Raw genomic sequence first — 23911 nt, 5'->3', positions numbered from 1 at the left:
TCTTACATACCTTCTCCAATGGTTATTCTCAGAAAACAGTTCCATTGGTTCCCCATTTGTGTCCCCATGTTTTACTACTTATTCTATATAATAAAACTGAATACTGAACTAAGATGCATTATTTTGTACATTTATCTCTGTTTAGTCTATAATGCAAAGAAGGTTATTTTATAAATTATACATTTTAACCAAAATGTTATGCTTTCAATGTCTATACAGACATGCAAATACATCATTTGACCTTCATTGGCCTTATTAAAATATTATTTTTGTTTTAAATAATGTGGTGTAATGAAATATTTGCTAGTAAAAATTTTTTGTTGTATTTATGTTTTCAATGTTAGAACAGTCAACCCTATAACATTTTATTGGCCAGATTCATGTTCGTTGCAGTGGATTTTATTGCCTATGCATTTGTAGGAGTTTCCCTTTCAGAAGCTAAATTTATAGGTTGAGAGTATTTAAATAAATTGTGTAACGTGATTTACTAGCATTTGCTGTAGTCAATTTAAAAGTGTTTGCATCATTATTTAACACCCCAATAAAGCACATCTTAACACATTTTTTGCACTTGACATGGCTGCAATAGTTGCTCATATGCGGTGCTCTTGATAGATTGCATATGGTGCCTTTATGGGATTGTGGTCTCATGCCAGTTTGCCCTGTTTTGTACATATGTAACAGGGTTGGCACAAAATATGTTTTAAAAGATGCAAATGACCATCAATGCACAAGAGCTATATATTCTTTGGTTGATGTTTTGTCTATTGTTCTTGTGTTAACAGTATACTGTCTTCATATACAAACCTTTTACTTTGATATATCTGTAAACCTTATGACTCTTTGTAGGAGAAGACATCCAAATCAGCCTCTATGGAGAGTCTGCAGATATAAATGTAGGATTGGACAAGAACAATGTGATGGTGGAGAAAACCTACATGTCCTTGGCTAGCTATGAGAAAGTAACAATAATCAACAAGAGTGATTCTATTGTACATTATCAGTGGAAAACATTTGCCACTGAGGATGAAGAGGAACAAGATAAATTAAGGTTTGACTAGTTGACCTCTCTCAGCTTTAAGTCCAAGTACACTTTTGAAAATATGAAATCTTTGGAAATTTGTGGTGCATTTTTTTAAACTGAGAGAAAAGTGAAAATAAATAATTTTCTATGGTAATGAATCATGACAGAATTATTATTATTTTTTTAAATTAACTATTCTTTTAATATTATAAATGTGTAGGCATGTGTCTTTGCCTCTGTCAACTTTTCTCTTTCTCACTGTTGTTTCCTTTCCCGTTTTTTAGACTTTCTTCAGAGCTGCATCAAGAAGAGGATGATGAAATGGAGCAGTTTCTGACGGAAAACACTGATCCTTCTTTGCGAGCTCGTCTTTCAGTGCTTTCCCATACCCTCCAGGAGGGACTCATGCAAACTCAGCAGCAGCTTTTGTCACTGAATGACCAGGACATCATCATGAGGCCCCTGGTGTGTTGCTCACAACTAGACACATGACACACATTAGTATTATAGATTACAGTTTCCCCAATGCAATATTACATAACCAGCAATTAAATTTGAAACTTAGGATGTCCTCGTACCGTATAACCATATGCCTAAACATATGGTGGAAACCAAACTTAGACATCACTTCACTCAGCCAAGCAATTTAAAAGATACTGAGCTTGTTTTTAATTAGCCAGAAGGGTTTGTTATGTGGGTGAGAGTTAAATATGATGCATTTAACTAAATGGTAGTTCTGATTCTGAATGAGTTTTTGAGTTTTACTAATAACACTTTTAACATATTGCATCTGATTTCTTTTCTTTGTACTGCATTCCTCATTGGTTATGCATCTAGTTATTGGTCATCTCCTTGATTTTGTGTCTTTGTGTTGCGCGTCTGCAGTGGCTGCATAATGACGCCAGCTGATTATGTCAGATCTGCTTCAAGAAAGTCCAACTCAGCACTTTTTTTTCCAAATGGCCAATCACATAACCTTCAAAAGACGTATCCAGCAAAAGTGTTCTGTGTTAATTCTTCACCTCATTGTGACTTTTAGCCTCTTAAAGGCATATACAGACATACTGTTGATCCTGTTTCCTCTGTGCTCCACAATATGCTTTATTCTTATGTGCATTTTATTATACAAAAAAGCTATAAGGGTGGATACAATAGAATTAGTAATTAATTGAATTAATTAATTAATTAATTAATTAATTTATTTATTTATTATTATTAATTCCTCCTCTGCTCTTTTTTAAAAATTTGTAATCCACTCTCACCTTGTCTGCTCATGCAAATGCAGTTTTTTTAAACCAGCACTATGCAGACTTAGGCAAGAAAAGAGACAATGCAAAACAAAACAGATCGGTATCCCCTCCGCTTGGATGTGAGCATCTGTTTACATGAAGTAGAGCTTGATCGCACCTGCTCCGTCAACTCCCTGTCAAGCACTGCCTGGTGACACAACATGCTGTTTGTTCACTAGTGATTTAGCAAAGACTTTTATCCAATGTAATTGGACTACCAACCCCACTGGAGCACCTTAATTGTAAGTGACTTGCTCAAGAGTGCAGTGGTGATAGGAGACCTCAATATCTCCCAAGTTTATTAATGCATCACCTGCTGGAATCATATCTGTGAAGTTTGTGTTCACAAGTCTGGCTGTTAAGTTTTCACCACTATGTATGTGTTTGATGTTTCAGGGAGTAATGGGGAGGTTTTTGGTTACTTTTTCACATCATTTCTCCCATAATGATACACTACAGTAAAACTAAAATTATTAAACCTTTTTTTTTTATAAAAGTGAAATTAACTAAAATATTATTTTAAAATGTAATACAATATGAATCAGTTATTTTAATTTGTAAAAAAATATTTTTTACAATATTACTCATTGCTGATTTTTTGATTGGATTAATGCAGCCCTGTTGAGCATAAGAGATTTCTTTTGAAGGCATAAAAATATATTTTAAAATTATTTTTAAACGTTGCAACACAAAGACAGTAACACAACCTTACATTGCAGTGACATATTTTTTAATTAATCATAATCAATTTGTTGTGACTGAGGCACAATTATGTGTTCTCTCTGCTGATTTGATTGATTTGTTTACAGAAGGGAGAAATCTGGCCCAACAGCACTGCAGAGGTGAACATCATCTTCAAACCACAGGAAGCCAGGATCTACCAGCAGACTATTTACTGTGAAATCACTGGTACTTACAGTAGCATCATGATAACAGATGCCATGTTAGAATAAATAGCTTTTTTCTGTCACAACTATGCTTGTATTGTTTTCTAACAATGCATTTGTATATTTGCATGTGGCGCTTAAGCCCATCTGCAGGTTTGCATTTATTTGCTTGTTTGACTAAGGTCTAACAATATTCAGGTTGCTTGGATTAGTATTGACCTAGAAAGTCAGACTGTTGATATTGTAGCCAGTGAAATTTCACAGCCTGTTTCATTATGCTAACCTGTTCTTTTTTGTTTTCTCATTTGAATGCTCTGTACTTACACAGGTCGTGAATCTCGGTTGCCACTCTGCATACAGGGAGAGGGTGTAGGCCCAAAACTGCAGTTCAGCTTTGGCTTTCTAGACATGGGAAACATTGTCATTGGCTCAAAACAAAGCTATAAGGTAGAAGAAAACCATGTTGCTAAAAATAAAAAAATTGGATTAAATTACGTTGCATCCCATTAAATCCTGTATTTAATAATTTTATTAAAAAATTGAGCAGCTGCATGACACTAAAGGTGCAAAATGGGTCCATTCCTACATTAAATTTAACTAATTAAATGTTTTATATTGGAGTAAGTGCTACAGCTGAATACAGTTTGTTAGTGTTATTGTCCCCTTTTTAACCTTCAGCACAGTCTAAAAGGCAAAACCACTTAGCGTTACCTCTTCCAAATCATTACACGGACTGAAGCATGCAGCCGTGGTGGGAAAAAAAATATTGATGTAACAGAAGAACCCTTCAAAAAATTGATTTGCTGTGAAGCCATAGCAAGCAGGATCTCACATCAAATTTAATCAGGATGTTGCTGACAATCTGCCAAGTGTAGCATGGACTCAACGGCAGTTTTAATTGAATTATAAAAGCTCCTTATTATTACTGATTCTTGAAATAGACCAGTGTTTGGCTCAGTTCGAATGCACTCAATTATGTAAACATTGTGGCTTTCCAATTTCTTTTGTTATTTGAGCTTCTGCATGATCCCAATAATATAATTGTCCTGAAAGTTTTGGATGGTTTGTTTGAATCTGATTTGTCTCTGTGGGCCTCATTTTGAGGTAGTATCCAAGTGTATGATTAAACAACATAAACTGATCCCACTGGTGAAAGAATGAAACAATTGGAAGTCTGTGCAGGCAAATACAGAGCTCTTTCTTTTGTGTTGTCTCTATCTGTTTTCTCTTCATTTTAGCTGCTTCTGACTAACAAGGGACTGATAAAAGGTGCATATAAACTAGTGAAGCCCTGTACAGTGTTGGGTCTTTGCTTTTCCTTCAATCCTTCTGAAGGCGTGATCCCACCTGGAGCCTGCCAAACTCTGGAGGTCCACTTCTCTTCTGACAAACTGGGTGTCTTCTCTGAGGAGTTACACTTCAGTGTGGTGGGAAACCCTGAGCCTGTTATTGTCACTTTCAGGTAAACCTTGTGAATTAATCCTTTAATTTTAGGCATTTTAATCATTATCTTATCAGAAGAGACACTTGTTTTTCTTCATGCTAGCTACTGTTTATCACTTTTCTGTCGTGAATTAATTATTATCTAAACATTTGAGAAAGTCAAATGTCTTGCTTGGTATCTGTTAAATGAACCTCTTTTGTCTGAAATTGTTAATTTTCCACAACACTAGAACATTTCCTACCAGTCCCCATTGCTTTCCATCGTTATGTACTAATGGCAGTTTTAAAACATTAACCCGACCGTGACATATGATAGATTGCCTGTCGCTTTCATACACAATCCACCCTAGTAGGCAACATACTAATAAAAAATCACAGTGAAACCTTTTTGTGTTACATCTATATGATATGATAGTGTGTAGTGTGAATGTAATCTGATTTTTTTCGTCATTGTCTTTGTCATGTGACAGTTGGGTTGCTTCATTACCATACAAATACTCGTGAAATAGTTAAGTGTCCATTAGATGGACATTTCAGAATTTAGCCTTAAGTTCTCAGTCCTCCGTATACTGTTTTATGAATAATATGTTTCCAGACATACTACTATTTTTACATACTTTTTGTGCTGGAAGGTCAAAAGCAGCCCAAGTACTGCTCAAGCTTTGAAAGAATTGTTTTTGTTTAGTTTTTTTTGCAAAAAATATATCCTCTGCCTGATGCAAGACTGACCCATATTTTACATCTCTTCCTTTAATGACCTGCCTCTTATGACCATTAGCAAAAACCACCAATGTTTCTCCTTCACTCTTCGTTGTTTTAATCATTAGCTTATGGCTGATTAAATGAATCTGTACAGGCTGAAGCTTAATTAAATGAACGAAGCAGAGCTGCTAAAATCTTTCAAACAAACTAGCACAAGCCATTTCCCTCTTGATTAAGATGGATTACCACTGGAAGTGCTGAATGTAGACACTGCAAAACTACCACTCCGCCTTGTCATTAAAAAAAACAATGGCACTCATTCCTCGTTCCACTGGACTTCACCTCAGCAGCCTATTAGTTTTGTAAAATTACTTGTAGTGCTGCATTTTCAGTGGTCTTCATTGTTGGCAAGTAGGTTTTTAGAAAGTTTCTGCATCCCTTCATCTCTTGCAGGGGGTGTTTAATTGGGCCTACATTCCACTTCAGCGTCCCAGAGCTCAACTTTGGGGAGGTGTCCTTTGGTAAATGAACTTGCACTCTCCACTTCATCAGTCAGGATCAATGTTAGCGATTAATGCTTGTTTTGCATATTAGTTGTATAATCAAGAAGTCTTCTCTCACTAACTCAAGGATTTCCACAAACGCTGACATGTCGCCTCAGCAACACTTCAGTGGTGCCCATGAGCTTTGGACTTCGTATCCCCGGAGATGGTATGGGACAGGCAAGCATCACCAGCACCGACCAGGTCGCTCAGCTGAATAGAAGTGAATGGAAAGCGGGAGACAAAACCGAAAGGAGACAGAAAGAATTTATCTTATCACCCAGCTCAGGCACAGTTCGTGCTATGGCTGAGATTGACATCCAGGTATGTTTGGTCTTTCTGATGCTAAGCCAAGCTGTCAACATATTATCTCACTGAATACCTCAAAGCGATTTGAATCAATTTTCCTATGCAAAAGCTGAAGTGACCCCATCGAGACGATCCCTATGACCTGTCCGTGCCACAAACATCAACATTCTCTCAAGAGACTGAAACTTTGGTCTTTTAAACTAAGTGCAGTTTTTAACGTCCATTCAAAGAAGACCTTTAATCCCTATTAAACCACAGACAGCTTGGACTTTTGAAAAAGGGCCTCTGTATTCCATTAATAGAAAAATGGGAGGTGGAATATATTGGAAAAAGTGATAAATGAGAATAGTAGCTTGTTCATCTCTCTCTCTCTAGGGCTGTGATTATCTTGCCCATACTCCTTTCACTGGTTGCCAGGTACCTTGCGTACCTGTCATGTGGTGGTCTTTTCCCATCAATGGGAGCTGTCAGCACTTTGGAGGGCTAATCTGTTGGATGTGTCCGCCTGTCTTTGTGCTTCCAGTGGATGTGGGTGTCTCCTGTCAGTGTGCAAATGTGCCTCTCCCACTCTGTGACACGAGTGTGGCTCACCCTGCTCTAATGAGGCCTCAGCACAAGAATACATATTAGGGGCTTGTGGTTAGTCATATTAGTGGAATGGGAGGATATTCCCAGATGCATCATGCAGCTGGCCCGCAGCCTCCCAGACTTGTTAGCATAATAAAAGAATAGCTCCTGGAGAGCACTTTGCCGGTCTTCTCGGTTACATTTCTCAGTGACAGTTGTCTGTGATCCCAGATGTGTGGTTTCAGAGCACTTAAAGCACTGCAGGGAGAGGAATATTGCTATCTGAACTGTTTAGAATAACACACTGATTTGCGAAGCACTACATTTAGACAAGCAGCTGTTAAATCTGTCCACCTTAAATTGTGATTTAAACAATTATAGTTACGTTTTTTTGTTTTATGATAGGATGACTGAGATATAAAATCTAAAGAAGAATATTAACTAGGCCCCACCTTTTAAAGGTTTGGGGTCAGTAAGACTAAATGAAGATAGAAAAGAAATGAATGCTTTTATTCAGAATCAATGCTTTAAATTGGTCAAAAGTGGCAGTAAATGCTTTTGTTACAAATTCAAATACATTTCTAATCATCAAAGAATCCTAACAATACTATAATTTCCACAAAGATATTAAGCAGCGCTAATACAGAGTTCTGGCATTAAACTCTAGATGGTGCAGTCTGATAGGTCTAACTCAATCTGACCTAATGATGTCATTATCATATGGCACAGTTGATAGTTTTTTTCCTTTATCGATAGCAGTTTGTCGCATGCTTAAGAAACCCTCCACCTTCCCCAGCTCCACCTGTATAAATCTGCTATGAGGTGATTAATTTATGCCATATGGGGGTTATTTGATGTATGTTATATTTGCAGCAGCAGTATTTCTTACATGCTCATTGTAGCATGTTGTGGCAGTATTGACAGTAGCTATTCCCAGTATTTGCGACTGCCCCCTTTGTGCTATGTGCCCTCGATATGGACTTCCGCGGACCCTGCACAGGGTCAAGCTCAACAACGAACTTTGACCCAACAGTCAAAATGGTATCATTACATGAAAGTGTGGACTCAGTGGAAGACCACAAGGTTTTAGGGTGTCATTTGGGACAGGGCCTAAGAGACCAGTTTTAAAAAAAACGTACTAATCTTTGATTGTTTTGCAGTTAACCTTTTGCTCCAACACGGTGCAAGACTACGATATGGCTTTAGTGCTGGATGTTCAAAGTGTTGGAGAGGACGTTTTGGCTCTGCCAATCAAAGCTAGGTATTATATGCTATTTTCTAGAGAAATAAAGTGGTTTCCATTTACAAAAATTATATCTGAGTGTCCCTGTAGATGTGTTGTGCCAGATGTGGCCATCAAGAACCCAGTTCTTCAGTTCCAGAACTGTTTCCTGGGTCTACCCTACGAGCAGTCAGTTGAGCTCATCAATGATACTGATCTTCCTGCTTGCTATGGACTTCTGCCTCAGGTAATTTCTATAAAAGTCCATTTATGTAGCAGGCCTTTAAAAAGTTCTTTAATAGAAAGTACAGATTTTGTTTTTTGATGTTCATGCAAATGACAAATTTCTGTTCCTCTGTGCAGCCATATGAGGAGAACCCCGCTCTTCTTTATTCAAGTCCTCATCCACGAGGGGTCATCCAGCCATACAGCAAAGAACAGATTCCATTAGTTCTTCAGGCCAAGACAGTGGGCAGCCTGCAGGAAACAGCTCAAATTGCTATACTAGGTCGCCAAGACCCACCTTTGGTGAGTGTATGCGCACATTATATTAGTGTTTACTTTACTGTTCAAATGAAAAGTTTGTGGTCAATAATTTTTTTTTATTTTTATGCTCACTAAGGCTGCATTTATTTAAAAACACTGCAAAACAAAAATATTGAGAATATTATTACAAATCAACCGGCTGTTCTCTAATTCAGCATATTTTTAAATGTAATATATTTCAAAGTTTAATTCTAAATTTATGTATAGAAATGTCTAATTTTTATCATTAAATGTCTGTTGTGACAACACTATTAGAAGTAGTCACGATACACATTGGGCGTTTATTTTGTCTTTTTGACATTTTAGTAATATAATAATGTTAAGAAAAAAACATTTTTTGGAAGAGTGGAAGGCTCTTTAAGAGCAGAAGCCTTGCCACATTTTCACATGAGACACGGTTCTTCTCCTCAGCTATTACATGAGATGCTGCTTTAAACAGCCTCCCTCTGTCTGTTCCAGTGCTGTCATCAATCATCAGCCGCTGTTTACATTAAAATGATTAAAATGGATCATTTCATGCGTACACAGCCTTTTCTCTTTGTCAGACTTTATGTTCACTGTTAATAGATCTGGTGTCATAGCAGTTTCCTACGCAGTGTTTGGTGTATGATGTTTTTTTATCATCTGTATCAATGGAACATCACAAGTGGATTTTATGAAATTTTTGGCAAAAGAATTTCAGTGCTCTGCTAGATATACAGTTCGTAAGTTTACATATCCCTTGCAGAATGTGCAAAATGTTAATAATTTAAATAAAAGGTATCATGAAAATTGCATGTAATTTTTTATTTAGTATTGTCCTGAATAAGCTATTTTACATAACAGGTGTTTCCACAAGACAAAGTAATAACAGAATTTATAAAAATGAATCCATTTAAAAGTTTGCATACCATCTTAATAAGATGTCAGGTAATCCTCCACAACTGTTTTTATATTTTTTTATATTTTATGTGACAGTTGCTCATGAGTCCCTTGCTTGTCCTGAGCAGCTCCTGCACAGATTTAGTTTTTTCAGCATCTTCTGCATATTTGAACCCTTTCTAACAGTGGCTGTATGATTTTGAAATCCATCTTTTAACACTTTTTAAGGACAATTGACGGACTCCTCCATAACTTTTACAAAAAGTGAAAATATGTACCAATGCTCAACAAGGCAACACAATGCATTAAGAAATGATGAGATGGGATAATCAGGGTAAACTGTACTTATTTGTCTTTTGGGAAATATGTATTTCTGTGACTTCTGAAGTACAGTACTAAATTAAAAATGTTTTATCAAAATGAGAAGAATTTACACATCATCATCCTATTCAAATGTTGACATTCCCCGGCTCTTAATGCACCGTGTTGCCTTCTTGAATGCCTCAGTTGTCCTCAAAAACATACAGTCCCTTTTGGAAAAGTTTAAATATGCAAAAGATGCTGGAAATTTAAAGAATGTGCAGGAGCTGGAGGATTTTTCTGAAGAACGGCAAGCAGTTGAACTGCTCAGAACAAAAAATGTATCATATATTTATCACAAAATATAAAGACAGTGGATCATGCAGAAAATGACACAAAGTATTAGGATTTAAGGCTATGTAAACTTTTGAATGGGGTGAAGTTCAGTTATTATTTTGTCTTGTGGTATATAGGTAAACGTATTACGTGAAATAACTTTTTCAGGACAGTACTAAATAAAAAACAACATGCGATTTTCATAATCGCTCTTATTTAGTTTCAATTATTAACATTTTGCACATTCAGCAAAAGGAATTTAAACATCTGAACACAACTCTATGTATTTCTTTTTTTCTATAGGAGCTCTTGCTCTCCTGTGCTGGCCAGGGACCTTCTGTCTCTGTCACGACTGCCAAGCTGAACTTTGGCTGCGTTCCCGTGCTGACTGATGTCACAAGGACTTTGCAGCTGTCAAACGACTCCCCAATCCCAGCCAGATTCTTTGCTCAAATGGTGGGTTCTATTGCGAACAGAAGAGACGAATTGCTTCAGTACTGTTTCTCTAGAGGCCGATGTCCATTCTGCTTTTTTGTTACTATAAGTCCAGTATCATGATCTTCTCTCTATGTATAGTAAATGATTTTAGATTAGATAGAACTTCTATCACGACATGCCTTTTATAGATCCTAATTTCTCTTTATCACCATTTTTCCTTTTATTAAATAAGCTTCTTTGATTCTCAGCACTGATAAATTTAGCATTAGGCTTTGTTTAATTAATCCCTGGAAGGATTGCATGCAAACACGTTCACAAAGAGACTTGGAAACATATATAGAAAAACCCATTCAGATATTCAGGGCATCCTAGATTATGGGCCGATACTCATTGGGAAACTGATCCTGTCTTCTACTCCAAGGCTGAAGACTTTCATAAGCCCATAGTTTTTACTAAACATTTTCCAGCTTTAGTCGATCCTGAATTTCATTACAGACGCTCAATAGCATGGCTGAGTGCCAGGCAGATGCTGACAAGAGTGCCGTGTGAATTGAAAATACTCAAAACGCAGTCTTTCGCTGTTATGCGTCCATCTGTTCATGTAGCTTCTGATAAACTATTATTGTGAGTTTTTCGGAAAGATATGCCTCTCCTGAGACTGGCTTTTGGTTCCATTGTAAAGCTCTACAGCACGATGAAGTTTAAAGCAATCAATGGTGTTAAACCGTCTAATGCAGGTCTGATCTTATTATTGAAATTTCAGCTGGCGTGTTCTTCACTTGATTCCTCTCTCAAGGGGAAATCGCCCCAACCTCGATCTAGCTCCCTATCGACCGACTCGTCTATCTCTCTTCCCCTCTTCTAACTCTCTCCCACTTGCTTTGCCACTTCTCTTTCAAATGAAGACTTACGGAGTGATCTATGTCTCCCTGCTGACCTCCTTTAGTCCGGCGCAGTTCAAATGATAGGGCCCTCTCTCTTCCCTCTACCTGCTCAAAGGCGTTTCCTCCTTGCTGAATACTGAATTTGCAGTTTCCCTCTTCCAAGGGCAGCCTACTGCTGGTCATGACTGTGTTTTCATTGGCTTGTCCTGAGACTAATCAGCAGAGAGCAGCTTTTTTGTGTGTAAATTTAAACAAATGCTATGAAATGAGGTACACTATATTAGTGTATAAGCTTAAACATAATCAGAAATATTTTGCAATACATCCACGTACAGAAATATGACTACATTATATTGTGGGTTAAGAGTTTGGCTAGTTAGCATTGCCACATTACCTTCTGGTTCCAAAATATGTACTGTATTAATTAATTAAATAATTTTAATGTTAAATATATTCTGCTTTTAAAAATAGACATTTAGCTTGGACATGCTGAATAAATGCTAAAATATATTAAAATTAGTGCTGTCAAAATCCCTGCATTGCAGGTGATTAGTTTTTTCAGCAGCGGAGCATAGGGTGGGCCACTCCACTCATAACTGCTATTTCTGTCTGTTTTTTTTTTTTCTTGTCAAGAAGTGCATTTATTCTGTCGCAGAAAGTACATTCACATCAAACCGGAGACGTTTCAGTTTCAGAAACTACCGTGTTTGCAGTGCCAGCTCTCTCTGTATCCTGTATCATTTCATATCAAATCGCGAAAGAAACTACATGCACGTAATGTTGTGAACAACCTAATAATGTTTATCAAGAATACAAGAAAAGAGAGGAAATCAATAACTTTTATATAGCTGTAAGTATTTACCCGCAGGTAGCCTAGCTAAATATAAAATTTATTATAATGGGCTTATGTGAAGATTGTTCAAGTTCACTTGAATTAGAAGTTATTTCTGAAGCCTGATAAATGATAGATCTTAAAAATGTAATGTTTAATGGCTTTATTCAATAGTTAAATATCAGAGGAAATTAATTTATAGGGAAATCGGTATTACTTCGTATCAGAGATACTGGCCCTAATTAATTTCGGAAAAATGTGCGATGAATTAGTTATTGTTTTTAAATCGATTGACAGCACTAATGTTGTAAGTATGTTTTATATATATGTTTTATTAAATAAATGTTGCTTGAATATATTCAATATAAATTCAGTATATTCATGTTTATGCAATACTGTGCTTATTTTCGAAATGAATATATACAGTATGTACAGAAACTGTTTTTATGAAAGCTGTTTTATGTAAATAACTAGAATAATAACAAAATACAGTAAACTGTAAAAGTATTTGCACTACAAACAAATTAGTATGTTTTTATTATCATAAATGGAAATAATATGTAAGCAAATACCTGTTTGCAGTATCAAGCAGCATAACGGACTGTTTTTTAAAGCTAAAATATCTGGACGCAGATGCCCCTAGTAGTCTTGCACATTCAGGATACAAATGGCTGTGCCTGCTCTTACATTAAAAAAGGTTGATACTTTTAAATATATTTCAAAAGGCTTCTCATATAAAGTGCTGCTAAAACCCTTTACTATCTCTGATGGTCAGTATATTTCTCCAGAATTATTCATGGGGCTCTGCACAGTTGAGTGAATGTGAGATATGAGTAAGGCTTCTCCTGATCGGTCTCTAACACTCTGTCTGCCTCACAAACACACTTTGCCACACACAAATATATAGGTCCTGCATGCTTCAGAATCCATATCAGTTTGAGGAGTCAGATAAAAAAAGTTAGCTGCCAATTCATCTACATGAGATGTTTACACGTTTCTAGAAGGCTTGATTCTGATTGGAAAGTTACATTCTGTGGTCAAAATGTTCATTTCTGCTAAATGAACTATCGTCATTTCATCTCGGCTCAATGTTTCATGTGTTTTTATTTATGTGACGGCATAATGTAGTCAGATACGTATTAATTTATTAGATTGTGCTCTCTGAAACAGGAAATACTTTACCTTCAATTTCCTCTCTACTGGCTGCTCACTTCTGCTTTTTTCCTATGAGGACTGTAAAAGGAGAGAGTAATGGGAATGATGATAAATGTGCCAAAAGCCATACTCAGCCATCAGGATGAGCCACTCTCTTAAGATAAATAAAACGCTATTAATCAGAATCCCTTAACACACCAACTTCCAGGTTCTCTTTGCTCAGTCAGAAAATCCCAATTAAAAGTTAATGTGCAGGACATCAATCATTTGGCCGCATTATGAAAATTGATTTGAATCCTCCGCCAACAGTTATGAAAAGCAGTGGTACAAATTAAGCAGCTGGTGAGGTGCACTTTTGCATGCAAAGACAAGCTTGCACTTTTTTCTCATTGATGTGGTTCTTGTTATGAGAAAATGAAAGGAAATAATGAAACTAGGGAGAAAAAGTAGGCCAGAGAGGAGACGCTTCACATCTGGGATTTGAATAAGGAAAAAACTATGCATATCTTCCATGTCAATATCCCAGTACAGAGCAGATGTCAGGCACTTGGTTGAGCTGAAGCACAAACAGGCGTCCATCCATTAGCCATTCAGTACTCATTATAAAACTGATACATGATCATAATTCCTTTATACTATCGCCAGTTTTTCCTGCTCCCTTCAGATAAAGAGAATCCTGTGGGCAGGACCTATAGATGTCCATATGTGCGCATTATCTCTACATGGTTGCTCATTTAAATCTCTGTTCAATTACAAGACTGAGATAAGATTTTGCTGAGCGGTTTGCATTTGACTGGCATTTACTTGTGTTTGAGCCAACCGGGAGAGAATGATCATTAATATTTCTCATTCCCCACTAGAAAACTCGTCCACTGTGGGATCAGTTCCCCTGAACATTACATAAAACACAGAGGAATCAGTCCACACACATAAGGGAGTTTACCAGTGTTTTGTGTTTTTTTTTGTGTGCCTTGTGTTGGACTACAAATTATATGAAGTAATAGATGCTTTAGTGTCTCATTGCTGTTTATTAATTCGAAATTATTCCTATAGCTAGGTGTTTTTTATTTTAATAGTAAGATTTTACAGTTGAACTTTTTACTTTTAATATTTTGCTGTATTTTTCTTTCATTTGGCAAGGAAGCATCATTTATTTTTTTATTATTTTCACTGTATTTTTGCAACCATGATCAGTTAGTGTATGTGTTTATTCACTATTCCTGCTGAATTAATAGAATGTTTCAATCCTCAATAATTTTTTGCTCTCATATGTTCAAAACTTGAACGTGAATTTGTGATTTTGAGCCATGCATATGTATCTTGATAGGTGAAGAACAGGTCTCACTGGTGTGTGGATCCCACTGAAGGGGAAATTCCTCCAGAGCAGAGTTTGGAATTGAAGTTGATAGTCCACCTAAATGACACCTTGCCCTTCCAGGATGAGCTTTTACTAGAAATCCAGGATGGACAGATCTTTAACATTCCTGTGTGGGCCAAAGGAAAGGGCACCACCATAGTCACTGATCGGCCATTTGCTCCAAACCTGGATTTGGGAACTCACTTCAGGTAAAACAACTAATAACATGCATATCTCTTTGAGTTTAACCATAAATAATCCTCTGTTACCAAAATGTAATAGTTGTTCTGATCTTCCAGTTCCGGCCCATGTCAGTACACTTTCAGAATAACTAACCGAGGACGTCGCACTCACCAACTGTTATGGACCACAGAGGGGTTTCCACAGTTTCCTAATAGAGATCTTCTGTCACCTAATAAGTCTAGAAACAAGAAAATCAAGAGTCTACAAACTTCAGTTCAAGAAGGCCCAGTCTTCAGCTTATCCCCTGCACGTTTATCACTTGCTCCTGGCCATTCAGCTGATATGCTGCTTGAGGGCTCCTCTGACGTTCCCAAGGTATCTGTATCTAGGACTTCATTCTTCGCAACAGTTTAAACAAGTTGGCCAACAGGAGTTCCGACACAATTGGCTGAAGTTTGAATACTACAGTGATGAAGGTCCTAAAAGCCACACTTAATCCTCTTTTAGTGGAGATGCACAGAGCTGTGCATTGACTTTCTCTCTAGAGCCTTACAGAGTTGCATGCCTCCTTGAGTCCTTATTGATTTAATGGTAAATTAGAGATGAGAAGGTGAGAAGTGAATATAGGCCTGCTCTGCTGCATCCCACGCCGGGATGCTGCATTGCATAGCCATCAGTCGGTCGGCTGTCAGTGTGCCGGCACTCAGGCATCATAGAGAAGGCCTCTGTTTTAGTGCATTTCTGACAAGGCTGAGCAAGCTTTTTAAAAATGATTATTTAAAAGACTATTCACATCCATTCATAAATATATCATATATATATATACGATGTGTTTTTAAATGTGTGTGGTCATTAAATTTTTAGGTGGTTACAGAGAAACTGGTATGCTTTGCTGTTGTCGGCCGTCAGTATGTAAGAGAATGCATCATGACTGCAGACGTCACATGCCAGTTTGTCTCACCAGCAGTTGACATCTCCTCCCAACAAATCAACTTCTATGTGGAAAAGGTTCGCAAAAACCTCTCTCTACTCTCAAGTGTTAATTTAGTTATATATATTTTAAATGTAGATTTTTTTCTGTTGTTTTTATTTTTTTACTTTCCTCCATAATGTTCTAGTTTATTTTTCAGTTTATTTTATAGTATATATAGTTTTTTAAAGTTAATCTGCTAACTAGTTTCATACTGTAAATGTCTTTATTTAATTGCATTTTCCTGTTTATTGCAGGTGAGTTTTTAACTTTTGTATTGAATTATTTGTGTCTATTTTTATTTTATTTTTATATAATTTAATTAATTTTATATATCAAAGGGATAGTTCACCCAAAATGTATTATTCACACTCTTGTTTTTCCAATGCCTGTATGACTTCCGTTCTTTTTTAGAAAGAAGATATTCTAAGAAATGTCAGTGGCCACCAAAAACATTCTTCAAAATACAGAAGAAAGAAAGTCATACAAATTTGGAATGACAAAAGAGTTGATAAACGATGACAGATTTTTCATTTTTGGGCGAAGTGTCCCTTTAATTACTCATTTTGTCAATACGGTATTGCGTGTGTATGTTAAATGTCAGGTCCATTATCTGTGCCGCAGCTCAGTGGTTGTACATGTAACCTTTTATCAAATGTCCTTTCACTTTTTAAGAAGTACAAGATGCTGGAATCCTTACTGCTGGAAATATAGTTTGCAGTGTGCGGTTAGATAGAGGCAATTAACTGCTCCCTTGTACAGGAATTAAGCCTAATTTATGAATGGTATAGAAGAGATATCTATCGTCTGTTCATTTAGTCAATCAATTTCGATTAATTTGTAAGTCTACATAAAGGCAATATTGATGCATAGGCTAATGTCATGGTCCATTGGAATTGAAAATAGATGACTGCCCCTAATATTGACAGTAAAGACCGTGCACTTGTTATGTGGACTCATTCAAATGAGCCGTCCAAATTTACTTCTCATTGGCAAAATGATTGTAAGTGAGCTGAGGTGGCAAATTCATTTTAACCCCAGCCCACAGCTCAGCACTGGCATCTCAGGTCTTCTTCTGTTTTTTAAAAAAGCTGTAGAATAAGCACAGTGAGCTCAGGGGGAACCATCATTATAATGAAAATGATTTTCTGTCTGCCTTATTTCATTTTTATTATCTCTCTTTCAACACACACACACACACATTTTCACACACAACACCATCCCCCTTGTCAGATTCCTGTTCTCTCCATTTTTTGCTGCAGCCATACATATTTTCATACACTCCTTATATCTTCTGACAGCTGCTTTCAGGAGCCTTGCAAGTCTGCATCTTAGAACTAAAAATGCAAATTTATTTCAGTGGCATTCTTTTTATCTGATTCTGTCCCATTCGTCCGTGTTTTGACAGCCCGTGCTGCTAGATTTACTGAATGCTCCCTTAGTAGAGCTTGGAGGAATAAAGCAATTAAAGAGAGCGAGAAGGGAATGGAAAGAGAGAGAGAGATGAGAGAAGTAAGGGAAGAGGGAAACCAAGAGAGTACGGGAGAGTGAAATTTGCCTTTTAAGTATAGACAGTAAAATTGCACAAATAACTAATATTTGAGCTTGAAAATGATATTGTGTCTAAAAGCATTGATAATAGCTGCTCTTAATATTATGTCCTCCATACCTACCGCTGTAGTTTCAGAAATACTGAACCAAAACTAATTATACAGTACTTTATAAGGTCACAGTATATTTTGTGTACACACACAAGCTAATCCTGTAGTATATTGTGGTTTTTTTTAATATATATATAATGTACAAGTTTGTCTTACTCACAGGCTCCAGATGTGTCTCTGGTTCCATTGTATCAGAGGCTAGTTCTGAAAAGCGTGTCCTTCTTGAACCTCTCCATGGAACTGACCCTGCGTGAGCCTTTTGGATTATGTGATTATGACGGGGATGAACTGTATACAACCTCAAAGGTAAACAGTATGAGTTTTTATACCAGTAATGGCAATGTAATTAATGGGAGCTATTACGTTTTTTTTTCCAAAAAGCAAAGTATAAATCTTAAAATGCAATTTATTTTAAGTTTATTCTATTGTTGCACATCTTTGAATTCGAGTGTGCAGGTATGATTTCAGTGCTTTCCATTACCTTGACCTGTGCATTTGAATTTTTGGTCTTTGAGTCTAGTTCTTTTCTTTCTTTAGACTGTGGTGCTGGCTGTCGGAGCTCAGAAGGAGCTATGGGTGCGTTTCAACCCCCTGAATCGACAGGACAGAGTCACCCGCGTGGTTGAGGATGTGCTGGAGTTTTGCTACCACGGCCACCCTCAGCAGGACAGGGTAGTGCTGAGGGGTGAGGTCCACTTCCCTAATCTCAAGTTCTCAAGCACCACATTGGATTTTGGCTGCATTCTCAACAACACAAAATCCCGCCGCAAGCTCACCATGACCAACTGCAGCCCACTTTGCATTTCCTACCGTTGGGCCTTCCTTGTAGATCGACAGCGTTGCCATATTGGGTAGGGTTTGAAGTTCAAATTATAAACCTTAAAGAGATAGTTCAACCAGAAATTAAAGTATGTGACAATATACAAACCTTCCTCACTTATTTTCTTCTAAGGAACATAAAACAAGATATTTTGAAGATTTTTTTTCAGTACCATCATACTTTCATTGTATGGACATGAAATCTAATTTGTAGTCCTTTAAGCATAAACTAAAATGGTTAGAAGCACGGTTGCACCTCTCTGCAGAGTACATTTGGCTGTGCTGTGCTTTAATTCCAAGCTAGTGCATTTGTAATGTAGCCTGTCGCATGAAAGGGGACAGACCATATAGACTTGCGCTGATATTTAGCAATTCAAAGGCTGCATAAGTGACTTCTAGAAAGAAATGTTCAAGAAGTATTGGTTTTCTGTTGACAAACGACAACACCACAAAATAAATAAATAAATTGTGGGGAATTAAACGACTCCCAAAAAAAGCCCCAAAAGATTAGCAAATCAATGCTTTAATTCAGCAGTCAGCTGTTAAAGACAGACAGATGTCCAGCCAAGCCGTCCAAGCCCTGTGAGGAAATGCAGTAACTTACTATAACTGAATAAACGGGTGATGATGTATGATAGCTCTTGCTTTGCTGATGGAAGTGAGTAGTGGTGAAGCATCTGATTAAATAATGGATCATCAGCATTTACAGTCTCTGTGGTGTTCAAATGCAGCACCTTACAATAACAGTCAAACATTTGATCTCTGTGTCCTCAAATAGAGCATTCAGTGCCATGTAGTGGAGCAATTAATTAGAAACTGAGTAAATGTTTAGATTACAACCAGTGTTCACTTTAAATAACATTTTTATATTTAGCAATAAAAATTTAACTAATTTAATACATATATTTTACTGCATTTATGTAATCAGATTTTTTTTTTGACAATGATTACATTTAGTTACTTTTTCATGTCATTTAAAATCATTTTAGCTCATTTTACTCTAAAATTGTATCTAATTTTAGTCAGTTAATTAATTCATCTTACTGGTGTTCACTTCCTCTTCAGATTCATCTCACACTGTTCAAGCGGGACAATACTTGACACTTCGTATTCCGACTGCATTATTTGAAATAATTATTTCAAATAATGCAGTCGGAAACAACGTCGAGACATTGTTAGCGAATTGTTTAAATCTTGCTGTTTAAATTTTTTCCCATTGTATCTTTGTTATATTTGACAGGGTATTTTAATTAAATTATTGCAGTCATGTGCATTTTTCATCTTATCTCACTGACAAATACATCCAGCACCCTCTGAGCTTTACACACACATGCTTATGGTTTCCTGTTCAAAAGATAAAAATTGCTTGCACAAAGCTGTATTTAAAATCCCGGCTGTCGATAACTTTGGGTTGAGTTTTTATAGTTTTAAATTGTTGTTTAGTGGCTGCCATGTCCTGCGTCGGATTAATCGATAAGCCTCCGTGGGGCTACAGTGCAAGGCAGTGAAGATTAATCACTTTCTGCACTGCTGTTCGCTTCCCACCTCCTGCATGATCCAATAAGACTATGACCTTTCCTATCAATATCACAGAGGTTTCAGCATGCATTGTCCAGCCTGCTAATTAAAAGCCTATCAGTAATTAAAACCAAGAGCGAAGCGGTATTATTGCACCACTTCGTTGATCCATTTGGGCTCCTGACACATAGCGGATTTCTTGCTGATGGACAGTTTTTTTTTTCATGGTGTCTGTGGCTGATATGAGACTGATTACTTTTTTCTTCTTTTCTGGTAGGTTTTTTGATGAGCCGAGTCGAGGGACTGACGGAGACGCTGGGGGGAAAAGAAAGGAGAGCGGGGAGGCGCAATGGGAGCTGTTAGAGCAGAAAGAAGCTGACGGCAAGACGGACACAAACAGGTCTGAGAACAGCTTCTGTGTGAGACTGGAGGCTGACAACTCCCTGAAGCCTCTCTGATAATAAGCAGGAATTATGAGGATACATACAAAGTGGGATGTTTACCCGAATCTCATCATGTTAGCAGACCTTTGAGTATTACCTCACCTCCTCGCTGGTTCTCCAAGTTGATAATGAGAGTACGGAGCGTAGCCTCCTACAGAAGCATTAGATTACTCAAGAGCACCCGTCACGTATGCACTCATATCAAGGAGGGCAGGTAAAGAGACGTTATCTCTGCGTTTGTTGAGCGTAGCGAGTGTGTCTGGCAGCACATGTCTCTTGGGGAGACTTTAAGAACACCTGCACCAGACTTTCCTAGCATTTCAAGCACTCACTACACTGTCGTTTATTCAGCACTCTCAGTCTGGTTCACAGAGATGTTGGTTTGAGCTACTTGTTCACACACATTTTCGAACAAACAGCATTCAAGCACAAAAGCTGTACATTTTCAGATGGATTTTAGAAGAATACAATTTTTAATAGATATGGCTGGTGTTTTCAATTTTCAGGGGTCCTGTGGAGCTTATTCATTATCTGTACTAAGTAATCACCTCCTGGCTTGTAGAGGAAAAAAAGAAAGAAAAGAAAGATAGATTTTTTGATTAACACTGCCCCCTGCTGACTCCATTTATAATAACACCAATTGTTACAACCTGCCCACCTTCAATACAACTTTCCGTCTGAATAGTTTTTACAAGATATTTGATTTGCTTTTTTTGCCAAAAGCGAAATATTATGACACTGATTCCATCAAAGCTTATTCTGAGTGAGCGTGGCTCTTATTATATTCTTTTCCTTTTCTTTAAAGCCAGAGACTTCCCATGTGAACCTTTCTGCTGATAAATTACATCCATTCAATTATTTAATGCTTTCTGTAATTAATGGCCATCTTGACAGACCCAATTTGGTTTCCGTCTGACCCTTTAGGCGGAACGAAAATATGAAGTAAGAGAGATGGAGATTATTGTCGAAAACCTCTAACAATGTATCATTGTTTATGTTTTTGCAGGGAGGCTGACATAATCATACCTCATTTGGAAGAGGATGAATTGCATCACGAAAACTCCAACGGACAGGAGCAGAATAGGAACTACTCAACACAAAGGCCATTTAGCTCAGAGCTGGGAAGCAAATCTCTCATAGCCAGTGGGCATCCGAGTGTGGGTGTGAAAGAGGTTGGTATAACCTTGCGTCTGTCCCATTATGTTGACACAGGCTGTTTCCGAAAGCTTAGGCATGTCTTTGCAGGCAGTGTTTGCTCACAAGACATCTCCTCCAAAACTGATTTAGGACAGACTTCTGAGGCAGCATAATAGTTTAACACAAAATAGAGACAAAATATGTGAATGTTTTATAACTACAAATACAAATTTCTAGCTAGTAACATCAAAAATGGAAAAAGTAAGTAAAAAACATACATCTACACATAAAGTGATCACTAACATGCCCAGAATATAATGGGATATCACAGGATATGACTATGCTGCCTTCAAAAATTGGTCAGAAGAAGGTACCTCAGTAGAGAGGATGTGGCATAGTGACTGGATTCAGATATGCCTTGTTGCCTTCTTTGAGACTTTGAGACTTTCTAGCTTTCGCATGGAGCAATACTCTCTTAACTTATGATGTGTTGTACAGTTTTGATTGCCTCTCTTTTATGCAATATTGTTATACTCATCTATTTTTTAGGTGTTTGATATCTCCTCACTGTATGGGGAACTACAGCCTGGTGACAGCAAGCTGGTGACCTTCTCATTTCTTGGCCACGCTGACATCAGCACACACGTGTTGGCACTATGTGAGGTAGAAGGTGGGCCAACCTATGAGATCACACTCAAGGGTCAGGCTTCCTTTGTTTCTTATACCCTGGACACAAATGACATTGACTTTGGTTTACAGGTAACCGCACTCTTTCACCATAATAGCAGTAAGATCATTTTAGCAGTGATATGTATAAATTCAGAATTCTGTTCTGTTTTGTTTTCTGTAATCACAGTTGTTTGACCATGTGGCGGAAGCAGAGATCACTCTGAAAAACACAGGAAAAGTTGGCTTTGATTTCTCTACTCTAACTGGAGAACAAGAACTTTTTGCGGAACAACCGTTGCCTGGCCAGCCTCTCATCATCCCTAGCAAGGTGAGATGTTCTTCATGCTTTAATACACTGATGACTTTTCCACCATTCCACGTATCAGATTTGTGGCATGAAGTGTCATGGTTGTGTTTCTTTTGAAGGGTCACCTGGAGCCGTATTCAGAAATGAGGCTCAGTGTATATTACCTCCCAGGGATACCAGAAGTCTTTCACAAGACCTTTCAGTTGCAAGTGGCCTTTTATGAGGCTGAAAACATTAGTGTAAGAGGAGAGGGTGTTTTCCCTCGATTATGTCTGGACCTGCCCAGAGACCTGAGTAAGTTACTGTCCACAGTTTCCACAAGCAGAACAAATTATTTTAACATGTTTTAATGATGAGAAGTTATTATTGAACAGTAAATCTGCATATTAGAATGATTTCTGAAGTATCACATGACTCTGAAGACTGAAGTAATGGTTTCTAAAAAATCAACAGGAAATAATGACATTTTAAAAATATCAAAATAGAAAATAGTGATTTATTATATTCAACAGGAATAATATGTCACAATATTACTGTCTCACTGAAAACTTTGTACCAATTCCAAACTTTTGGTAGTGTATGTAGAGATCTAAAGAATCAAGAATTAAACTTTGTGCTATAAACATAATTATACTTAAAATTGCATAGCTTGTTGAGGACAGGTGTGCTCATGGGGAATGTTCACATTTTTGCGCTGCACTGCTTTTTAATTACTTTCTGGTGTAAAAATTTTCTAGACAGGCATCTTTGCACCTTGTCTCACAGCTTTTTTAGTGTCTTGCACCTGAGCATCTCTGTACTGTATTAAAATCTGTTTTTAAGAAGTTTAAATTTGACATGCGGCACAGCTAATCATTTTCTATTTCCAAAGCATTTGGACTAACCAGAAGAAACTAGGCATGACAAATATTATAAGCCAGTGTTTACAGTAGCAACTGAATATAATTATTAAAAAGTAACTCTCAATGATTTCTAAAACATTCTGATATCTGTTTGGATTTATGATTTTCACTGGGTTGATCAAATTCAATATCAAAAGGAATTTTAAGTAAGAGTTTAGTCTTACAAAAAAGTATAGCCATTAAGTGATTGGACATGTCAGACACCATATACATCTTCATATGATCTAATTAATCAAACCTTATAAAGGAATTAGCCATTCTGAGGCCAACAGCTCTTCACAAATTGTTGAACGCATTGAGAATTTCAGACAGGATGTTTTAAATTCCTGAATATGATCCAAGTTTCACTCTCATCAAATACACTTGAAAGGAGTCCAGTCCTTCGTCCTCGCTCACCTAACCTTTAATCAAACACAGTTGCACCGTGCCAGATTGCAGACAGACGTAATAGTCTTGACCTTGAACTAGCTCACACTCTGTGCTAGAACTGTTCAAATCCATTTTCCTTTCTGATCTGCAGCCAGCCTAAAAGAGTGCTATTTATCTCAGAAACAAGCAGTTTCGCTCTCGAACTGTTCGAACTGAGGTCTTGTCATTATAGAGCAAAT

The 23911-nt window shown here is 37.2% G+C and overlaps 1 protein-coding gene across 1 annotated transcript in view; it reads left to right on the top strand.

The window, feature by feature from the left end:
- hydin (HYDIN axonemal central pair apparatus protein) overlaps positions 1–23911 on the top strand; it is a 60730-nt gene that overhangs the window by 12059 nt on the left and 24760 nt on the right. The window contains exons 7-27 of the mRNA XM_043264030.1: positions 850–1051; positions 1309–1489; positions 3123–3222; positions 3529–3647; positions 4439–4662; positions 5799–5866; positions 5976–6211; positions 7924–8024; positions 8097–8232; positions 8349–8513; positions 10332–10484; positions 14665–14903; positions 14994–15252; positions 15742–15885; positions 17671–17814; positions 18046–18359; positions 20123–20245; positions 21295–21460; positions 21975–22184; positions 22282–22422; positions 22521–22695. Coding sequence (XP_043119965.1) covers positions 850–1051; positions 1309–1489; positions 3123–3222; positions 3529–3647; positions 4439–4662; positions 5799–5866; positions 5976–6211; positions 7924–8024; positions 8097–8232; positions 8349–8513; positions 10332–10484; positions 14665–14903; positions 14994–15252; positions 15742–15885; positions 17671–17814; positions 18046–18359; positions 20123–20245; positions 21295–21460; positions 21975–22184; positions 22282–22422; positions 22521–22695 — 3600 coding nt within the window. The remainder of the gene's footprint in view (positions 1–849; positions 1052–1308; positions 1490–3122; positions 3223–3528; positions 3648–4438; positions 4663–5798; positions 5867–5975; positions 6212–7923; positions 8025–8096; positions 8233–8348; positions 8514–10331; positions 10485–14664; positions 14904–14993; positions 15253–15741; positions 15886–17670; positions 17815–18045; positions 18360–20122; positions 20246–21294; positions 21461–21974; positions 22185–22281; positions 22423–22520; positions 22696–23911) is intronic.

This window comes from Puntigrus tetrazona, chromosome 18, assembly GCF_018831695.1.
Source record: "Puntigrus tetrazona isolate hp1 chromosome 18, ASM1883169v1, whole genome shotgun sequence".
In the NCBI taxonomy this organism is placed as follows: Eukaryota; Metazoa; Chordata; class Actinopteri; order Cypriniformes; family Cyprinidae; genus Puntigrus; species Puntigrus tetrazona.
This window is presented reverse-complemented; position numbering and strand designations above follow the sequence as displayed.